We start from the raw sequence: 19455 nt of genomic DNA on the forward strand, positions 1-19455 counted from the left end.
CCTCAAAACAAAATCAACTATCACGTGTGTCGAATCACAATGCAGATCTGCCTCTTATACAGGAACATACGGTAAGTCCAATATGAATGCATCTAAAATGTGCTGCTATTGCGGCCTTTAGCCATTGAGTTTATATAGCTGTATGAGGTTTAGATATTTATATTGGCAATATAGTTTGGGAGTGTGCATCGCAATTCAACCCAGCTTATTGCATAAGATGTGAAGAAATTGTGTCCTAATCACCATAGAAACATAGTACTGACATTGCAGTCAAGTGCTGGTTAATCATCAGCTATGACCCCCCCCCAGCGCAGTAACAAGCGCACCAGTTAAAACCAACCGTAAACATACAAGAGCCACAAAAGCACTCTTCATAACTGTTCTGCTTTTTTGTAATTTGCTTACAAAAATACAACATCATCTGTTTTCTTTTTAAAATCATCTACATTTTAATTCACATGGGGATCGCTCCGAGTATGTACAGTAACATACAGAATACAAAATCAACTCTAAACCTAAAATTATAAATAATTATCTGATGCTATTGATGTAAAAGGTGGCATTTCAGGAAGACATTTATAAAAAACAGGAATTTATTATTTTAAAATTCCAAATAGAATGTGTGTGTCTGAAATATGTTCTTGTCTTTGAGACACACGTGGGTCATCTGTTCCAAAGTGCTCAGCGGTTATTGAATTCACCAATCACAATGAGGCATTTTTGTGCCATTGAATTTGCATTGTGCTGTGCCTTGTGCTTTAGTGTTGTACAGTTGTTGTGTTGTGCTAATTTGAGTATGCTACGTAAATGCACCATGCATGTGTGAAATAAAAAAAGATTTCTCGCACATTGATGAACTTCCATACTTTGCATTAAAATGTAAATAAATATATATATACACAGTATTGTGCAAAAGTTTTAGGCACTTGTGAAAAATGTTGCACAGTGAGGATGTCTTCAAAGATAATGACATAAATATTTTTCATTTATCAATTAATGTCATACAAAGTCCAGTAAACATAAAAAAGATGAATCAATATTCGGAGTGACCACCTTTGCTTTTAAAACAGCCCCGATTCTCCTAGTTACACCTGGACACAGTTTTTCTTGGTTGTTGGCGGATTGGATGTTCCAAGCGTCTTGGAGAACTTTCCTCAGTTCTTCTATTTCGGCTGTCTCAATTGCTTCTGTCACATTATGTAATCTCAGACTGACACGATGTTCAGTGGGGGGCTTTGTGGGGGCCATGGCGTCTGTTGCAGGGCTCCCTGTTCTTCTATTCTAATATTTTCTATTTGCAAAATTAATGTTTAGGAGTCTAACATTTATATTTCCTATTGACACACTAAAGCTGAAGATATACAGTAAATAACCATCCTAACACAATTTGTTTGTGAAACATCTTATGTGCCTAAAACATTTGCACAGTACTGTGTATATGTAGAAAATGTCTATTTTAAAAACCTATAAAAGTTCATTTTTAGGGTGATTTGGATTTTTGCATAGTGACATTTTTTTCTAGACAATTAAGCTCAAACCTCCAGTTCTTATTACTGTAATGTAAATAATGATAAATGATTAAAGTATTTAAGACATTATGGTATTATTTGTTGTATGACCTATTCTAATTATAATTTTAAAATCTTTTTATAACAATGTAGTTTTACCTTATTACAGTAAACCATTTGACAGTATTTCTTTTTGTATGATTAGTATTATAGTATTGAGAATAAACATTGGAAATAATGTATAACATTTATGGACTAGGGCACAATTCCAAATTTGATTTTATTCTGATTCACAAACGATTATATTTTGAAACATTTTGAATAGATTTGAAAGGAATTTGGGTATATTTCATTTACAGTATAATGTCCATTTTGCATATGCTGCAAATTACAGAGGGAACCTTCAAACTTGATACATTATAAAAATATACATTTAAAAAAAATTAACAACAGGGCCAAACTATGCAGTTCAATAGCAATGTTATTAACATGTACAGTATATTAACACACACACACACACATTTTAAGAACTGGTATTTGCATTCTTCAAATGAACATTGTGATTAAATGGAAACTGTATCTAATCAGGACGCAAGGAGGGAAAATGCGCTTAATTGAACAAAAAATTATGTCACAATGCAAAAAATCTTAGTGGAGCCAAAACTCGGCTTTTTATAATTGAATATGTTTTTTCTTCAGATTTTGGGGTGAAATAGAACTTGGACGTTTTCTTGACTGTTGGTGATACTCCAATTGCAAAGTCATAAAGTCAAATCCTTCATTTAAGGCACTTTTCTGTGTGCATTGTCTCATAGTCTCTTTCAATATCTACATCAGTTTCATTGATTCTTTCCTCAGCAGCTGTACGTAGTTGCATTCTATGATGGGCGGAGTCAGAGTGAGGTCACGGTGGTGGGGCGTGGCGAGTGGGTGGGGTTAAAACAGTGTGGTGATATGGGGGCGGGGTCAGTGTTCTTTGGGTGGAACTCAAGGGGGAGGTTCTCCTCCAGTCTTTGCACGTGCTCCTCCCCCTGCCGTATGAGCTCATCCAGATGGCGCTGTCGGATGAGCAGGGCGGGTTTTATGCGGATGTACTGCTGGTAGTCGTGCAGTTGCGGGCCGCTCAGGTAACCCGCCAGGATATCCAGAACCACTCGCTCACGTCGGTCCAGATTTTCTTTCAGCTCACGGGCGTCTTCCTGCTGACTGCACAACTGCTTGCGTTTCAACAGCAGCGACTCCTATAGACACGCACAAACATCGTAACTTATAGTGTGCAAAAATATACACCCACAATTAAATATTTACAAATATATTTATTTACATGCTAGAAATTACAGAAACTTTGCAGTCTACTGTTTGTAGGAGAGTCACCCATTAAGAATGGAAAGGCACAGGAGTTTCCTGCCGTTTGTACAGTTCCGGCTCTCTTGCTCTAATAGGATTAGCTATGTTAAATCATAACACAATGCATCACAATTAAATTTCTCAGTTTTAAAAGGAATCCGTGTTTTAAGGTGGAGACAGTAATATGCCCTGGAAATGTATATGATACTGTGTGATAGAGGCTGCAACTGAAACCAAGAAAACACTGCCTTTGGAGGCTGCATATAGAGGTAGGAAGGGATCTGGCATGTCTTAAGGTCAATATTAGGTCACAAATGGCAAAAAAATAAACATCTTTCTCTAGAAACTCATCAGTCAATCATGCATGCAAAGGTGTAACTACAGTCTTCAAAGACGAAGCACAACTGTCTCTAACAAGGACAGAACGAGATGTGGAAGACCAGATGTGCAATTAAACAAGAGGATAAGTACATCAGAGTCTCTAGTTTGAGAAATAGACGCCTCACATGTCCTCCGCTGACAGCTTCATTGAATTCTACCCGCTCAACACCAGTTTCATGTACAACAGTAAAGAGAAGACTCAGGAGGACTTATGGGAAGAATTGCAAAGAAAGCCACTTTTGAAACAGAAAAACAAAAAGAAAAGGTTCGAGTGGGCAAAGAAACACAGACATTGGACAACAGATAATTGGAAAAGAGTGTTACGGATCTTAAATCCATTGAGCTTTTGTGGGATCGGCTAGACTGTAAGGTGTGTAAGAAGTGCCCGACAAGACAGTCACATCTATGGCAAGTGCTACAGGAAGTGTGGGGTGAAAGGTCAAGTGCTACAGGAAGTGTGGGGTGAAAGGTCACCGGAGTATCTGGACAAACTGACCGCTAGAATAACAAGGATCTGCAAAGCTGTCATAGCTGCACATGGAGGATTTTTTGATGAGAATAATTTTTTTTTTCAAATTGTAATAGTAATTTATCATGTTATTAATGTCCTGACTGTACATTATGATCAGTTGAATGCCACTTTGGTGAATAAAAGTAACAATTTCTTTCCATAAAAGCTAAATCTGTACATTATTCCAAACTTTTGGTCGTCAATGTATCCTTCACTGCCTATGAAATCCCATAATGCTGTGCACACTGATACACAATGGTTGAGCTGAAGAAAAAATTATGGTGTCCCAATAGGCGGTTGATAGCCAATTTGTGTAAATGTAAGTTTTTTCAACTTTTTCCATCTTTTGATTCCATTTCTAGTGAGAAAAGAAGTATTGTAGTTATGAAATATACGCTTGGTTATCTGAAATACTCTCTGGACTGAATGAAGCAGATGCGTCACCTTTAGTGGACACCAGGTGGCGATAATCAGTAGCTGGTATCCTAGCAACGATGTGACATGCTGCCTCAGCAGCCTGACCAAAACCAGTTTCTGGAGGAACCTTCATACACAAATGCAGTCTGTTGAGTCATTAGCTATGTTTCCATCAATGTTTTTCCATGCGCATTTTGGGATATTGCATAAAAACGGCTGGATGGAAACACCAAGATGCGAATAAATCTCCAAAATGCGCATAAAGAAATTATACGCTCGCTTGAGATGGGTGAAACAAAGAGGAAATGTGCATAAACTATGATGAAAACACATTTACTGAATAAACTCCTATTGAATTTGTTAGGGGGGGTCTGGGTAGCTCAGTGAGTATTGACGCTGACTACCAACCCTGGAGTCATGAGTTTGAATCCAGGATGTGCTGAGTGACTCATCCAGGTTTCCTAAGCAACCAAAATGACCCGGTTGCTAGGGAGGGTAGAGTCACATGGGGTAACCTCCTTGTGGTCGCGATTAGTGGTTCTCGCTCTCAATGGGGCGTGTGATGAGTTGTGCGTGGATCAAGGAGAGTAGCATGAGTCTCCACATGCTTCGAGTCTCCGCGGTGATATGATGCGCGGATTGACAACGGGCAACTGAGACTTGTCCTCCACCACCCGAATTGAGGTGCGTAACCACACCACCGCGAGGACATACTAAGTAGTGGGAATTGGGCATTCCAAATTGGGGAAAAAAAAGAGATATATCCATGTATTTGCACTATTTAATTTCTGAGGCATTAGCACCAACGAACGTAATTGAATATGGCCCATGTTAGCCCTTGAAAATACAAAATGTAAGTCCCGCCCCCTAACTCACGCCATTGGTTGAGTCACTGTTTTTGTCTCTCTTGAGATGGGTCGCTCAGAACAAAAAGAGTTGATTTTATAGTGGCACAGAGACACGTTGTTTACAGTTTTACATATTCTGTGCAGGTCTTTATGGGAAAGTGAAGCTTTATGAAGCAACAAGTATTTAAATACAAATGTGTTCATTACGCAAAGCTTCTGTACACGGTTCAAATTACTGCCATCTGGTGGTCAAAAAAACGAAGCGCACCTAGTAAACTGTGGCAAACACTTTTGAAGCGATACAATTCATAATCTACGCTATTATGTCATTTTCATGTTTTGTTCACCAAAGTGTTTATAAATAAGTAATAAATGTGAAGACTCAAGCCCTCCATATATGAGGTAAGAAGTTACTGCATTATCCTAAAAACAAACATATGACAGAAAATTATTAACTGACTATTAAAGGGAAGATTGGAAAACAACAATATAAATCTTTATTTTAGTCTCTGTTATAGAGAGATATTTAAAAAAATGAATGGCTTTATTGCATTATGTAACATATTGTCCTTCAAATCACTTTATTATCTTTCTCAGCACATGGGGTGTGTGTGTGCAGTGTAATTATTTGGACCAGCCTTTCTTTTAGTGAAACAAAATGTTTTAGGAGTGTCTGGTTACAGACTGAGCTGTTTCTTTAGGTACATACCAAAGTACTCTACTGTGTGTGTTTGTGTGAGATACATTTGTCATCATCACTAGCATTATTTAGAGGCAAATGTGTCACTAATTTTGTAATCTAAGATTATCTCTAAGATTATCTAACATAATCATAATGTTTTGTACTTGCATGTTTAAACCAGAATGGTTGTTCTGCAAGGCACTTAATGGGTGAATCTCACAAAAACATATCCAGATTACATTTCACCACAAAATCAAAATAAATAAATAATAATAATTATTATTCTGTAAAGAAAATGAAGCCTAGTTTAGGACGATTAATGTTTTTTTTTGTGTGTGTATTTTAATAGTATTTTCATGACAATTAAAGGGACAGTTCACCCAAAAATGAAAATTCTCTCATCGCTTACTCACTCTCATACCATCCCAGATGTGTAGGAATTTCTTCTGCTAAACACAAATGAAGATTTTTAGAAGAATATCTCAGCTCTGTGTAAGTAACAATGTAAGTGAATGGTGACCAAAAAGCTCCAAAAAGGAGCATACAAGTAATCCATACATCTCCAGTTGTTAAATCCATGTCTTAAGAAGTAATATGATAGGTGTGGGTGAGAAACAGATCAATATTTAGGTCCTCCCCTACCAGTAGGTGGCGATAAGTGCAAAGAATGTGAATTGGCAAAAGCAAAAGAAGAAGAATGTGGAAGTAAAAGTGGAAATCTATAGTAAAAAAGGATTGAAATATTGATCTGTTTTTTCACCCACACTTATTTTATCACTTCTGAAGACATGGATTAAACCACTGGTTACTTTTAAGCTGCATTTATGTGCTTTTGGAGCTTCAACATTTGGGTCACCTTCCACTTGCACTGAAAGGACCAACAGAGCTGAAATATTCTTCTAATATATTCTTCTTCATTTGTGTTCTGAAGAAGAAAGAAAGTCATACACATCTGGGATGGCATGAGGGTGAGTAAATGATGAGAGAGTTTAAATTTTTTAAGGTTAGGGGTTTCACAACTATTCCTTTAAGCATATTTCCCCTCCAAATTCCCATTGAAATATTACCCAGATGTGTCCAGATCCCTGTTTTTGTTGTACAGCACTGGTGTGTTAACCTTGAGCAACCCCGCGTCCACATGCGTGGACGTTGTATTTTGGCTTAGCTATATGCAAGGCATAATTTAAATTAATTTAAAATGACTAATCTCAGTTCAGAAGACGTACGGAGTCATGTGACAAAACAGCATGGCGCCGATCACAGCGGAGTTTGTCTTTAGGAGAAACGCCAACAAAACTACATCTGGTAAGAAACCTCATTAAGTTATAACATTGAAACCTATTTGAGATAAAAGAGTCCGTAGTTTCATCCGGTAAGACGTTTTTAGCGTTTTAGCGATTTATCGTGAAACACAATGTACAATATAGTGTACAATAGCACTATATTTTCTTAGACATCCTATATTCACTGTACATTATCACATTCAGAATCAACGGGTTCATACAAAAGCTGAATAATGTTGCTCTCAGAAGCTTTATATGGAGTTAGGATGAAAATAAGGTGCATTTTAAACTGTTCTGAGACCAGTGCAGAATGACAGCACACTGGAGGTTAAGTCATTCACTAAATAGGGAGCAAGAGAGCATCCTATATCTTTCCTATGCAGCCAAGTGCATTAACTCTTACAATCCAACCAAAGTTCAGTTCCAGGCTGCAGATGATGTTTGGACCACTCAACATGGTTGACAGTGATATCACAAATCTAAGCGATTATTTTCTTTATGTTTTGAAATGAAAGATGTTTGTGTAGCACATTTCAGAGTGTATTGTTTTGTAATACTGTAATAATGTTATGCGAACCCTGAGTCTCTTATTGAAGGATGGGGCAGCGCCAACTATTCTGGGATGTAAGTAAGCGTTGCTGCTATTTCATACGTGAATCTCCCAACCCCCATCCTCACTACATTCTATAGAGGGACTATTGAGAGCATCCTGAGCAGCTGCATCACTGCCTGGTTTGGGACTTGCACCGTTTCGGACCGCAAAGCCCTGCAGAGGATAGTGAGGACAGCTGAGAAGATCATTGGGGTCTCTCTTCCCTCCATCAAAGACATTTACAAAAAACACTGTATCCGCAAAGCAACCAGCATTGTGGACGACCCCACACACCCCTCACACAAACTCTTTACCCTCCTCCCGTCTGGCAAGAGGTACCGAAGCATTCGGGCCCTCACGGCCAGACTGTGTAACAGCTTCTTCCCCAAGCCATCAGACTCCTCAATACTCAGAGACTGGTTTGACACACACACACGTGTCCTGAGTTGCACTTTAATAACTGTCACTTTATAACTGTCTGCTACCTCAATAACTGCCATGTGCATAGAACACTATCTTGTAGTATGTTATGTTTACATTTTTAGAAACTGTCATCTTTTTGCACTACTGAGTACTGGTCGACGCTGCACTGTCTATTGTCCTGTTCATTGTCAGTAATTTGTTGTACTGTCCTGTACTTTTTGCACATGTTTGCACGTGCACTTTATATAGGTATATATAGGTAGTTTATATAGGTATTTTATTTCGTTGTGTTGTCTCATGTGGTCCTGTGTTGGTCCTTTGTTGTTTTTATGTAGCACCATGGTCCTGGAGGAATGTTGTCTCGTTTTGCTGTGTACTGTACTAACTGTATATGGTTGAAACGACAATAAAAACCACTTGACTTGACTTGACTTGACTTGAATACGTGAGTGTTTATTTGTAATAAAGGTGCAGTATTTGCTGTTTAATTCTAAAGGTCAGAGAAAGAGGGTGGAAACTTGTATAAGTAGACTTCATGGACAAACATGAAACAAATAAAGGAAGTGTGTTTGTGTGTTTAGTTTATATATATAACAAAATTCTCACCCTTTCTTCTGCACTTTCCTGGCTCTCTTCTCCTCTGAGAGCAGTCAGTGCATTCTCCACGCGAGCGAGTCGAGCGCTCAGGGACAGCAGCAGGTTTACAATCTTCTCCAGGTCACCGACGAACATGAAGTATTTGTCTCTCTCATTGGGTTTACAGCGTTCCTGGACTAAAGCTTCCAAACTGCCTCCTAGAGTGCTGAAGCGCTTCTGCTGTTCAACCAGATTCTCTCTCTCCCCTCGCAACAATCTGATGCTCATGTTCAGTGCGTGCAACAGCTCCACCTGCAGGACAAGATGGAACATTGCAATGTGAAGTATGCATTTGATGAATGGCTATACCTAGAGTATGAATAAGAGTGAGTCTATGAAGGTGAATCTAACCTTCTTTTGATTCAGATAAGCCTCTTCATCATCCAGATCCGTCTCCATATTTCTTGGTACAGTCTGAATGTGAGTATCTGGGGTACACGAGCCATCTTGAGTCCTAATCAAACACACAAAAACAAAAGACATTATATTAGGAAATACTGGGACTACCAATGATGAGAAATGTTCATCTTAATCACACGCACACATACACTGGTTTTATTACCACAGTGCCCCATTTGTCTGAAAGAAAGGGGGAGAGAGACAGATACAGAATGTCCAAAATTCACATTCCCCTTGTCAAACAGAGCACACATAATTACACTCAACTTTCCACAGCACAATAGAACAATCACCCCCCCACCCCCCCACACACATATTAATGAGTGTTTAGTGGGTTTAGGGGGGAGTGTTTATAAGTGCGGGATAAATGATAAATCTTGGATGGTGGCAGAACCAGGATACTATGATAATACATATTAAACAAAGCATTACCATAGTCCACATATTACTATTATTCATACATACTGTGCCAAGTCTCAAAAGTATTTGTCTTAAGATGGTTATTTATATCTTCAGCTTTAGTGTGTCAATAGGAAATATAAATGTTAGACTCCTAAACATTCCTTTTTCAAATAGATTAGAATAGAAGAACAGGGAGCCCTGCAACAGATGTCATGGCCCCCACAAAGCCCCCCACTGAACATCGTGTCAGTCTGAGATTACATAATGTGACAGAAGCAATTGAGACAGCCGAAATAGAAGAACTGAGGAAAGTTCTCCAAGACGCTTGGAACATCCAATCCGCCAACAACCAAGAAAAACTGTGTCCAGGTGTAACTAGGAGAATCGGGGCTGTTTTAAAAGCAAAGGTGGTCACTCCGAATATTGATTCATCTTTTTTATGTTTACTGGACTTTGTATGACATTAACTGAAAAATATTTATTTCATTATTTTTGAAGACATCCTCACTATGCAACATTTTTCACAAGTGGCTAAAACGTTTGCACGGTACAGTATATGTACAATAATAAAAAAAAAAGTGTCTAAAAAGTGTCATAAGTATACTTTTTTGTTAGCAAGATGGACAAATAATGACTCCGCATTAACTAAACAAAGAATAAAATATTGAAATGCTATGCGCCTATGTGCAGAGTTGTGCGTATTGTGAGTATTTACAAGTAACACAAGTTTATATACACAGAAAGTTTAAAGAAAAGGCAGCTGTTGCTCAGGTGGTAGAGCGGGTCGGCCGCTAAACGCAGGGTTGGAAGTTCGATTCCTGGCCCACACGACTCCACATGCCGAAGTATCCTTGGGCAAGACACTGAACCCCATGTTGCTCCCAATGGCAGGCTAGTGCCTTGGATGGCAGCTCTGCAGTCATTGGTGTGTGAGTGTGTGTGTGAATGGGCGAATGAGTCTCAGTGTAAAGCGCTTTGGTTAAAAAAGCGCTATATAAGTGCAGACTATTTACAATATCAGTGTGGTTGTGCATTGATTGGCAGGACACCAGTTATACATATCTCATTGAAGTTTTCGAGATGGAGATAGTGGGAGTTGGAAGTTGTCAGGATATTAGAGGTGAGTTTTAATTTGTGTTTCATATCTTTCCAAAAATGCTGTTGGAGTGGTTGTGTGTGTTAGGCTACAAAGCCTGTTTTCACTTTAAATAAGGAACATATTCTTCACAGACTTATCACCTGACACTTGGTACCGCCACAACACTTTAGTGCATTATAAATAAGATACACATCAGGGATCAAGTAAAAAAAGTTAGTTGACAACATGTGCATTCTGAGAGTGGTTATCTGAGTTACCATAGACTTTGTCAGTTCAAACCAGTCTGGCCATTCTCTGTTGACCTCTAATACTAATAAAATCAGCTTTAAACAAAGAGCTTTTGTGTTTATTAGTCCTGTGAGCATGAAATCCACCTGATTACTGAGTAACACTATACACATGAACTACCTGCTCACTCTGCCACCAGCCTGTATAACCACACTGTACTTTATCTTCACCATCTGTTCAACTCTTACCTGTCAACCAAATGACCGCTGCTGCTCCTCCTGTGTTGCCAGGGCAACAATGAGTGTGAGGGGAAGATGTCCTCCATTAGATCTATGGTTGATTTACCCGGCCAGATGTCCAGGAGCGAGGTGAGGGATTTGTCCCTGATCACCAGCTCGCGGGCAAGAGTCTCCACAAGCAGCTCTGGTTGAGTTTGGTCTCTTTTAGAGAGCAGACGGGTGTCAAGTCCCAGAATCTGAGAGGTGTCTTCCTCTAGAGAGACACTGCTGGGTGACTGATGGTGAGGATGTGCTGTGCTGTCTGTGAGATGGCTGGACTCTAGGTCAGGGGTCACAGAAGGAGTTTTGGGGCCATTTATTGACCGTTCAGTCTCTGGACAGACCGTTGTGTCAGCCAGAATCTCAGAATCGCTGGAACATAAAATTAATTGAGAAAAAAAATTTTTATTTATGAGATTTACATACAAAAGTATTAATGTAGGACATGTTCCTCAAATACAATTTGTGTTGTTCCTGGTAAAACATTACATTTAACAGTCTTAACCCTGCTGGAAAGACTAGCACTGCTAATCACTAGCATATATTGTGTTTTGGATGCTGGTGTCCCCACCAGGTGTCACCTAGATTAATTCATACAGAACGTGGTTTTGAATCCATCTGTGCATTTTTTTGTTTAGGGGGCCAAGCACAGAAGGCGCTGGAACCTTAATGTATTTGTCAAGATTTTCTTATTATTATTCTTTTCTTCCTAAAAGTATATGGGTAGCAAAAACTGGAAGTCCTAGAGACACCAAAATTGGCAGGATGGTCCCAAATCCACCCCCACTTCTGAACACCATTATCATGTCGAATGTTTACGCTTTGAAACATTAACTAATTAAATGTAAACTTAGATTTTGGATACTGAGCAGCTCACGATTTCCAGCCATGTGTATAACTGGCGTTTAACAAAGTTTATAACGTTTCATTCAGCTCTTCTAAAGGTGAATTAATGAGAGAAAAGGTGCTTTTTTTTACTGTGCGAACAATAGTAGCGCTCTGTGCCTTTAACAAGCGTGCATACGCGTTTAACAGCATCTACACTGCACGGAGAGAGATGCACAGAGGGACATAGATTTTCAGTCCTACTGAAAGAAACTGTTGTTTTTTGTGTTCCAATGTATGAATTACTAATTTTCACCAACACGTTAAAACAAAAACGTTTGGTAATTTCACACACTGTGAACATGGTATGTGCGGGGATACTTAAAATTTTGCGCAAGATGTGTAATCCCACTATGAAATTCGTGAAGTGAGTTTTTCCTGCTATTTTCTACACATTGGTAATTGCTGCTGCTAAGACTCTTGGAAACGAGTGAGGAGTGAGGACAGTTCTAGGAGAGCACGCTCAATGTCTGCACACTCTTGTGCGTCCACTTGGATGTGGCTTGAGCGTCGAGTATATTATGCGCTTGTTTGTCCTTGCAAGCTAAATATAACTGCACTCGTTCATATCTGAATGCTTGGTCAAAAGACTATGTTTGCTTCATGTCATTTTTGTGCTCTTTCGCTTGGTGTTTGCTTGCACTAATGTTTTAAATGCAGCATTGGCCCAATCAGGTAAGTGACAGTGTTAGCAACTGGCCCGAATCTGTCTCACACTGGCCCCGGGTCATCGGGCAGTCCTTATTGTCGAGCCCTGTATGTAAACATGCGCTAGACAGAAGTCTTTGAATATTGCGCCACATTTTACAATTTTTTGCAGCATCTTGAGCTAGATCGCCATGTATTTCTGATGCTGCATCAAGTTAAAACAACTTTTAAAAATGATTAATCCCATTGGTGAACTCCATGGCTGTACTGGTCCACCAGCTAGACCAGCACCAAACCAATAAACCAAATTTATCCAGCATGAAAATTCATGTTGGTCTATGCTGATCTTTTTAGCAAGGAAGCTAAAGCCTAACCCTAACTTACCTCTAAAATCAGAGAGAAGTTATTGGATGATAAAAATGTTGTTCAAGCCCCTAACCCCAGCCCGAAACCTAACCCTATGCCTAAAATCTGATTGGTTGATAGGAATGTTGTTCCACGACCAACAAGGATGTTGATCCACGAACATGTCCTACTTGGTTTACATTAAACACATATATCTTCATGTGCCCAAACATAATTTCTGTGTACGTTCATGAGTATGTTTACCTGATTGGTCTTAATGATCCTGATGACTGTAAAGCTTCTGTTACTAACTCCTCAACTGGGGGTTGATGAGGAGTTAGTGTAAGAGGTGGGGGTGGGGGGAAGTCATCCGTAATCTCTGTCTCTCTGATTGGCAGTAGTGGTGGTGGGGGGAAAGATGGTGGTGGTGGGAGTGACGCTAAAAACACTTCATCATCGTCTTGTAATAAAGCAGCATTCTGAACGTCCTGAAGACCAGACTCTGGGATCCAAGTGGGTGGCCTTGAATCTGATGACCTTTCAGGTGGATATTCCAGGGATGTATGGGACCCCATGATTTTGACCTCCGGGTATGGAGGTGACTGGGTGGACTTTGATGGTTTTGAAGTCACTGGACATGGAAAGTCCTTCAGGGTGTCTTCAGAAGTGCTGGTGTCGTTGGATTTCTGTCGCAAGAGTCCGTGCGGACTCGTTTGACTTTGAGAGCCAGTTTCTAGAAAAGCAATATAGTCCAGGTTGGGCTGACACAGTCTCTCTCCATTATGCCAGTCCAGACTGACAACAGTTCCTGGAGAGGTGAGAGAACAAGGCAGTCCCACGGAGGCAGCAAGAGCAGAAGCACTTTGTGCCCTGGGCCGGTCAGAATTTCTCTGGTGCTCACGCCTCAGCACAGTTGTGTTTTGCTGGACAGAACCATGGTTCAGCTGGTAGCTCCTCTCTGCACGTGACTGTTTGGGTGCTGTGTTCCCCAACACCCTGCTAAACACAAACACACATAAGATATAACATGAGAACATCCAGTACCATCAACAGTGTGGCCTTGTGACAGATTTTCTCTATGATTTCTAAGATTTTCATTTCATTAGATCCAACTAATAAGTTATCTTTCAATGTCAGGTGGGAATTCTTGCATGGGTCAAAACGAACTCTAAAATTGGGACTCGTGTCTGACAAAGCCATTGACCAGTTAAGGTAAAGCTTTATGCTGTGTATGGGATAATTAACTCAAGGGGCTAATAATGAACTGAGTTTTTTTTACACAATTATATACACAAACCTGGTTTCTGAGGATTCCTTGGAGGCAGCTATAAACTGTTGGAGGTTTGTGGCCATTAGGTCCTAGACAATGAGAACAAAAGAAGATAATTGTTCTTTCAGGTGGTGGTAAATCATAACATTTTTGTATAGACAAGGTACAGAAATGGGAATGATTCAAATATCAGGAAGAGGAAGTTAATCATTATTTTATGGTTACAGCATGTTAAAAGAATGTTGGCCCTTTCATGTTAATTTTAATCTCAAGGGCATACCATGATTTCTGTTAAACCAACATCCATTAATGAAAAAGAGACAGGGCAATGACAATATCCTCATAGCTGATCCATGTTGTATTCATTTAGACAGGATCCGCAAGCAGACACATAGACTGTGACCTTAATGGTGCTCTTGACATTGATGATTTATGCATGGTGAGTCCACTTATGTTGATTATTTATCCAAAACCACCACATTATAAGTAACAAAGTCATCATGCTGGCATTTTATCTACAGCTTCAACCAATGCCTATTTTGGAATGTTGGCATAGTCTGGAATTTCACAGGACAGTAATACATCTTCTGTACATCAGAGCTATTATTGTTTACATAAAGTGGTGTGGTGGAGGCATAGTGGTTAAAGCACAGGGCTGTTAATCAGAAGGTCAGAGGTTCTAACCCCACAGCCACCACCATTGTGTCCTTGAGCAAGGCACTTAACTCCAGGTTGTTCTGGGGGGGATTGTCCCTGTCATAATTGCACTGTAAGTCGCTTTGGATAAAAGCGTCTGCCAAATGCATAAATGTAAATGTACATAAAGGCTAATTACTCTCCTAGATAAATGACCTTCTTAACCGTTTGAAATATTTTGAACCTAACACCATGACGGGTAGTCCATTATCTCCAACGCCTCCCCTTGGGCACAGAAGGAGTGCAGTTATCTGTGTACATCTGTCAGATCTCTGCAGCCCAGGCTCTGAGGCACCAAACAGGAAGTGAGGAGCACTGGTCTCTTCCTGTGGTGCACCAGGAGTGGGTACAAAAATGATTATCTGCCCATCTCTTGGACAGGACTGCTTCTTTGCCCTATAATAGACAGACCACCAAGTACCTTACTGTTTACTTGGCCTGCAAGGAATCTGTGCATTAAGATTGTCATACTGAAACATGTTCAAGTTTGCTCATGAGTATGATCAGAGGAACATAAACAGATCTGGACTGTTTCTTAAAGGGATAGCTTACCCAAAAATTTTAATTCTGTAGTCAAAGTAAATGGTCACCGAGGCAAACATTGTGTCAACATCACCATTACACGGAGGAAAGTAATTTGGGTTTGAAACAACATGAGCGTGAGTCATTTTGGGTGAACTATCCCTTTGAGTAACAGATCTGTGGAGGTGGCTTTGTGAGAAAAGTTTTGACCCATAATCAGTATTGCTTTGCATGCAGAAGTCTCCTGAAGAGAAGACCTCTAAATCCTCTACAAAGCTCTCAGAACTTAATTGGGTTGCAAGAAAGGATTTTATTATAGTTTTGTTGAGGGTGGGTGTGGAGAATGTCTTTCCATCAGGGAAGAACTGACTCTATTCAGTACTGAGGTATAAGTCGTTTTTCCTTGGTAAATGTGCAACTACGGGAAGCAAATACACTCATTGAGTAATCTGTTTTAACTATATACAAGGGTTAAAATAAGCAAATCTGCTCTGCGATGAAAGTTGATGTTTAACTTTGTGTGGTATGAAGTCATGTCACACACATTTAACCAGTGACACTGGAATGTTCACCTGGCTATTTGCCACCTAATCACAGCAATTCTTTGAATGAGAATACTCTTTGGATAATGAAAACGTCAGTAAATGCATAACATAGAGCTGAAGATGCTTGTTACCTGATTAAAGTTCTCCACTGATGGAGATGACCTGGAGCGAAAGTGCTGAGGAACTGGACATTCTTCACTACGGTCAAGCAGATCCTCTGCTGAAGCTGACCTCCCCGAGCTTCTGGCTGAGGTGGCTTTCTCAAAATATGCCTCCAGGTGCTGAGGATGGGGATGTCTGGCTGGGCCTGGGATCTGTGTAGTGATGGGTTTCTTGGTCTCTGGTTTCGAATATTCATGACTTATGCCTTGTGACTGATGGCTAATGGGGAAGAACTCAGACCGTGTGTGATTTTGGGTGGTGCTGGTTGGATAAAAGGAGCTTTGCATTCCTGCTGGAAGGGTGGACGCTTTATGAACACCCCCAAAGAAGCCATCGTAACCTGGCTCTTGCGAAGAGCACAAACTTGGGGTTGAGGTGAGACTCCGTGAGTCAGTGGAAGAGGAAGAAGCTGACTGTAGATATGCACTATGTGGGCGGTTTGGATGCCCATCTATTCTTCTACCTGTTTTGCGTTCCATGTACTCAACAAGGGCTTCTTGCTGCATCTGCTTCAAATCTGATCTGGAGGAGACTAGTCTAGGGTTGGCGTTAAGATTAGCCACTTGCTCAAACATCCTGCGCCGGTCGGCAACACTTGTCTCACTTGACAAAAACTGCTGCTGAATCTTCCTCTCAGCCTGACTGATTTCCTGAGTCAGCACGCCAACTTCATGCATGTTTTCTGGCTCAGAGTAAGATCGTTTTTTCTTCTCCATTGTAAATCGTTTGCGTCCACAAATCCGCATGACTGGGGGTCCCACGGCTGGGACACTGGGGAGATCAGGAGTGGTTCCATTTGATACCTCAACAGGAACAACATGTCGTTCTTTTGGAGTGTGTGGGGATGTAGCAGGTTTGAGACTTGTCTCAGGTACTTTTCTCTCTAGGGACATGTGTTTATCTGGCGCTGCTGGAGGATTAATGCTAAGGTCACTTCTTCTGAATGAAGTAGACCTCAGCACTTTAGACTGAGCATCTTTAACGCTGTCTCTATATGCTCTGTTAAAATATGTATCCTGGATGGTGGCCAGGATATTATGAATGTCACCTTTACCTTGGTAGCTATTTTTCTCACCAAGCTGGAAGGTGCTCTTATTCCTCTGAAGGGTGATGGCAGGGTCTTGTGGATGGTGATGACGTGCATGGTCACTACTTCCACGTCTCATTCGCGAATCCTGTTGCACCTCTATGTGTCCATCATAACTTGCCATGCTGGAAGCACTCTGAGATCTCCCATAATGGATGTTGCGCAAATCTTCCACGCTAGAGATGGAACAGTTTTCACTGGAAAGTCTTGGTGCTTGGCTTTGACTAGAACTATGATTGGAGATGATGCTATGACTGCGAGGTTTAACTTGCTGTCTCTCAAAATGACTTACTTTCTCCAACACAGACATGGTACGTTCACTCTGGACACTGCATTGGCTAGCTGTACTTTCGGGACTAGCACATCGTTGAACCTCAGCAAGTGCATTCTCCAGTCTGGTCAGAGGGTGATCCAGGTCATGACCTCTCTGTTGGAGAGCACTAGAGTCACTGTAGTGCCTTAATGGTTTAACTATGTGGTCACCTCCTTGTGTCTGGACTAAGTTTCCTCCGTATATTTGGGCAACTTGACCCTGTGCAACTTTCTCATCTGAGTAAAGAGGGTCAGGATCAGTGTTTTGTTCACTATATTTGTTTTGTTCTTTGTCTTTAGGTTGCCTGTAATTGTTATAAACTTCCAAGCCATGCGAGAGCCTAGATCTTTCTCTTCTTGGTTGAACAGGTGTGTAAGGGTCCCTCCTCTCCTGGACTACAGATGATGCTGGTGTCTTCTGCTCTTGTGGTTTCAAGTGAGATCGGTAAAAAGATTTGACTTGAGTGTCATCTTGAATGATATCAGATTGCTTAGGTTGTGCAAAAATGTGGGGTTGAACAGGGCTTAGACTTGGAGCATGGCTTTGGTATCCATTTTCAACCATGACCCTGTCCTCTCTTTCTAACCCCCCTAAAAGGTCACAATGAGGGTTGTGCTTGCTCTCCTTAGCCAGTGTTGGGTACACACTACCAGAGCTAGGGTTACTGGTTGGAATTTGTGCAAAATGTGTCTCGGGTGGTGGAACAGGGTAGATGCTGGAGGGTAACATGAGGCGGCCAGGCTGTGCGGCCTGAGGAAAACCCTGTTTAGGTTTGGTGGTGGGGCTACTTTCAGGGCTTTTCTCAATCACAGTGTGCAGCTGACCTTCAGCTCCAAATGAGGACTTTCCTGTGGCAACAGAACCACTTGAGTGATTCCAGGAACCCTTGTGAAGTGCTCGCTGTGACCGAGCATGTTCAAGACTCGACCAAGAGTTGGGCCGTTCATGATTGCGAAATGCTGCATAGCTGTCACTACGTAATGGAGGTGCTGGTGCCCCTTTTAGGTTTTCGTTGGAATGCCGGTTGTGTGTTGGATCCCAGACTGGCCCAACACTGTGGCGTTGTGTGTAGGTGGTGCCTCCGATGCTTCCACTACTACCACTACTACTGCTGCCACGATGACAGATCAAGCCCTGGACATTCCCACTTCTAGACTGTGTTCTGCTTTCATTGGTTCTCATCAGTGCAGCAGAGGTGACCTCATGCTCTTCAGACACACCCTGTTGGGGGTCATAGACGGTGCGCATGTAGCGTATATCTGCCTGCTGCATCCCTTCTTTCTGTGGAACATTCTCCATGGAATATGACCTCTCCTTGTTAAACGATGGTGCAGCCGCAAGGTAATCTGGGATACTAGAGCTGGTAGAGAATGAACTGTATGCAGAATCACGCTTGCTGTGCAGGTGATCAATGCTGCTGGAGGATTTGGAGGATGACAGTTGATTACAGGAGCTATAGACTGGGTGAGTGTGGTCTAGGCTCTCCATGCTGCCGCGGGAACTGTATTGATCTGGGCTCTTCCTAAGGAATCCCGTATCATACCCTGATAGGTCTGTGGTGGAGGCACTGCAGGTAAGGAAAAACCAAGAGAAAGTCAAGTAATATAATGTGAACAATTAGAAACAAATAGTTCTACAGCTCTAAGTTGTTTGAAATAAAAGTACTTACTGATCTTACATGATCTCACACTAGAAATTCTGTAAACTTCCCACCTCAGTTTAGGTAAAATGTATCATAGTATATTTGTATATTGCGAGATAATTCAAGAAGTTTATTCACAAGATAATTTGTGTTCATGATAATCCACGAACATGCATTACAATTAATTATTTCTGGAATTAGTAAGTAAAAAAACAGGAAAACAGACCAAAGAACGCTTCTAATAAGTGTTTTATTGGATAAAAATATCACTTGGGAAATAAGAAACTATTGAGCTTTGTGTTCTCT

The 19455-nt window shown here is 40.8% G+C and overlaps 1 protein-coding gene across 5 annotated transcripts in view; it reads right to left on the reverse strand.

Moving 5' to 3' along the window:
* Window positions 1-324: 324 nt before the first annotated feature.
* The window catches only part of LOC127629048 (protein Shroom3-like), a 75825-nt gene continuing 56694 nt past the window's right edge, over window positions 325-19455 (reverse strand). For 4 of the 5 annotated variants that reach the window (XM_052106065.1, XM_052106068.1, XM_052106069.1 and 1 more), the window contains 7 exons: window positions 16077-19074; window positions 14210-14271; window positions 13177-13911; window positions 11005-11406; window positions 8980-9082; window positions 8599-8880; window positions 325-2749 (listed from right to left, as the gene is read on the reverse strand). In XM_052106065.1, the coding sequence (XP_051962025.1) occupies window positions 2402-2749; window positions 8599-8880; window positions 8980-9082; window positions 11005-11406; window positions 13177-13911; window positions 14210-14271; window positions 16077-19074 (4930 nt within the window). In that variant the 3' untranslated portion in view covers window positions 325-2401. The remainder of the gene's footprint in view (window positions 2750-8598; window positions 8881-8979; window positions 9083-11004; window positions 11407-13176; window positions 13912-14209; window positions 14272-16076; window positions 19075-19455) is intronic. The other variant, XM_052106066.1, reaches the window with a different exon arrangement.

Source organism: Xyrauchen texanus, chromosome 35 (assembly GCF_025860055.1).
Source record: "Xyrauchen texanus isolate HMW12.3.18 chromosome 35, RBS_HiC_50CHRs, whole genome shotgun sequence".
Taxonomy (NCBI): domain Eukaryota; kingdom Metazoa; phylum Chordata; class Actinopteri; order Cypriniformes; family Catostomidae; genus Xyrauchen; species Xyrauchen texanus.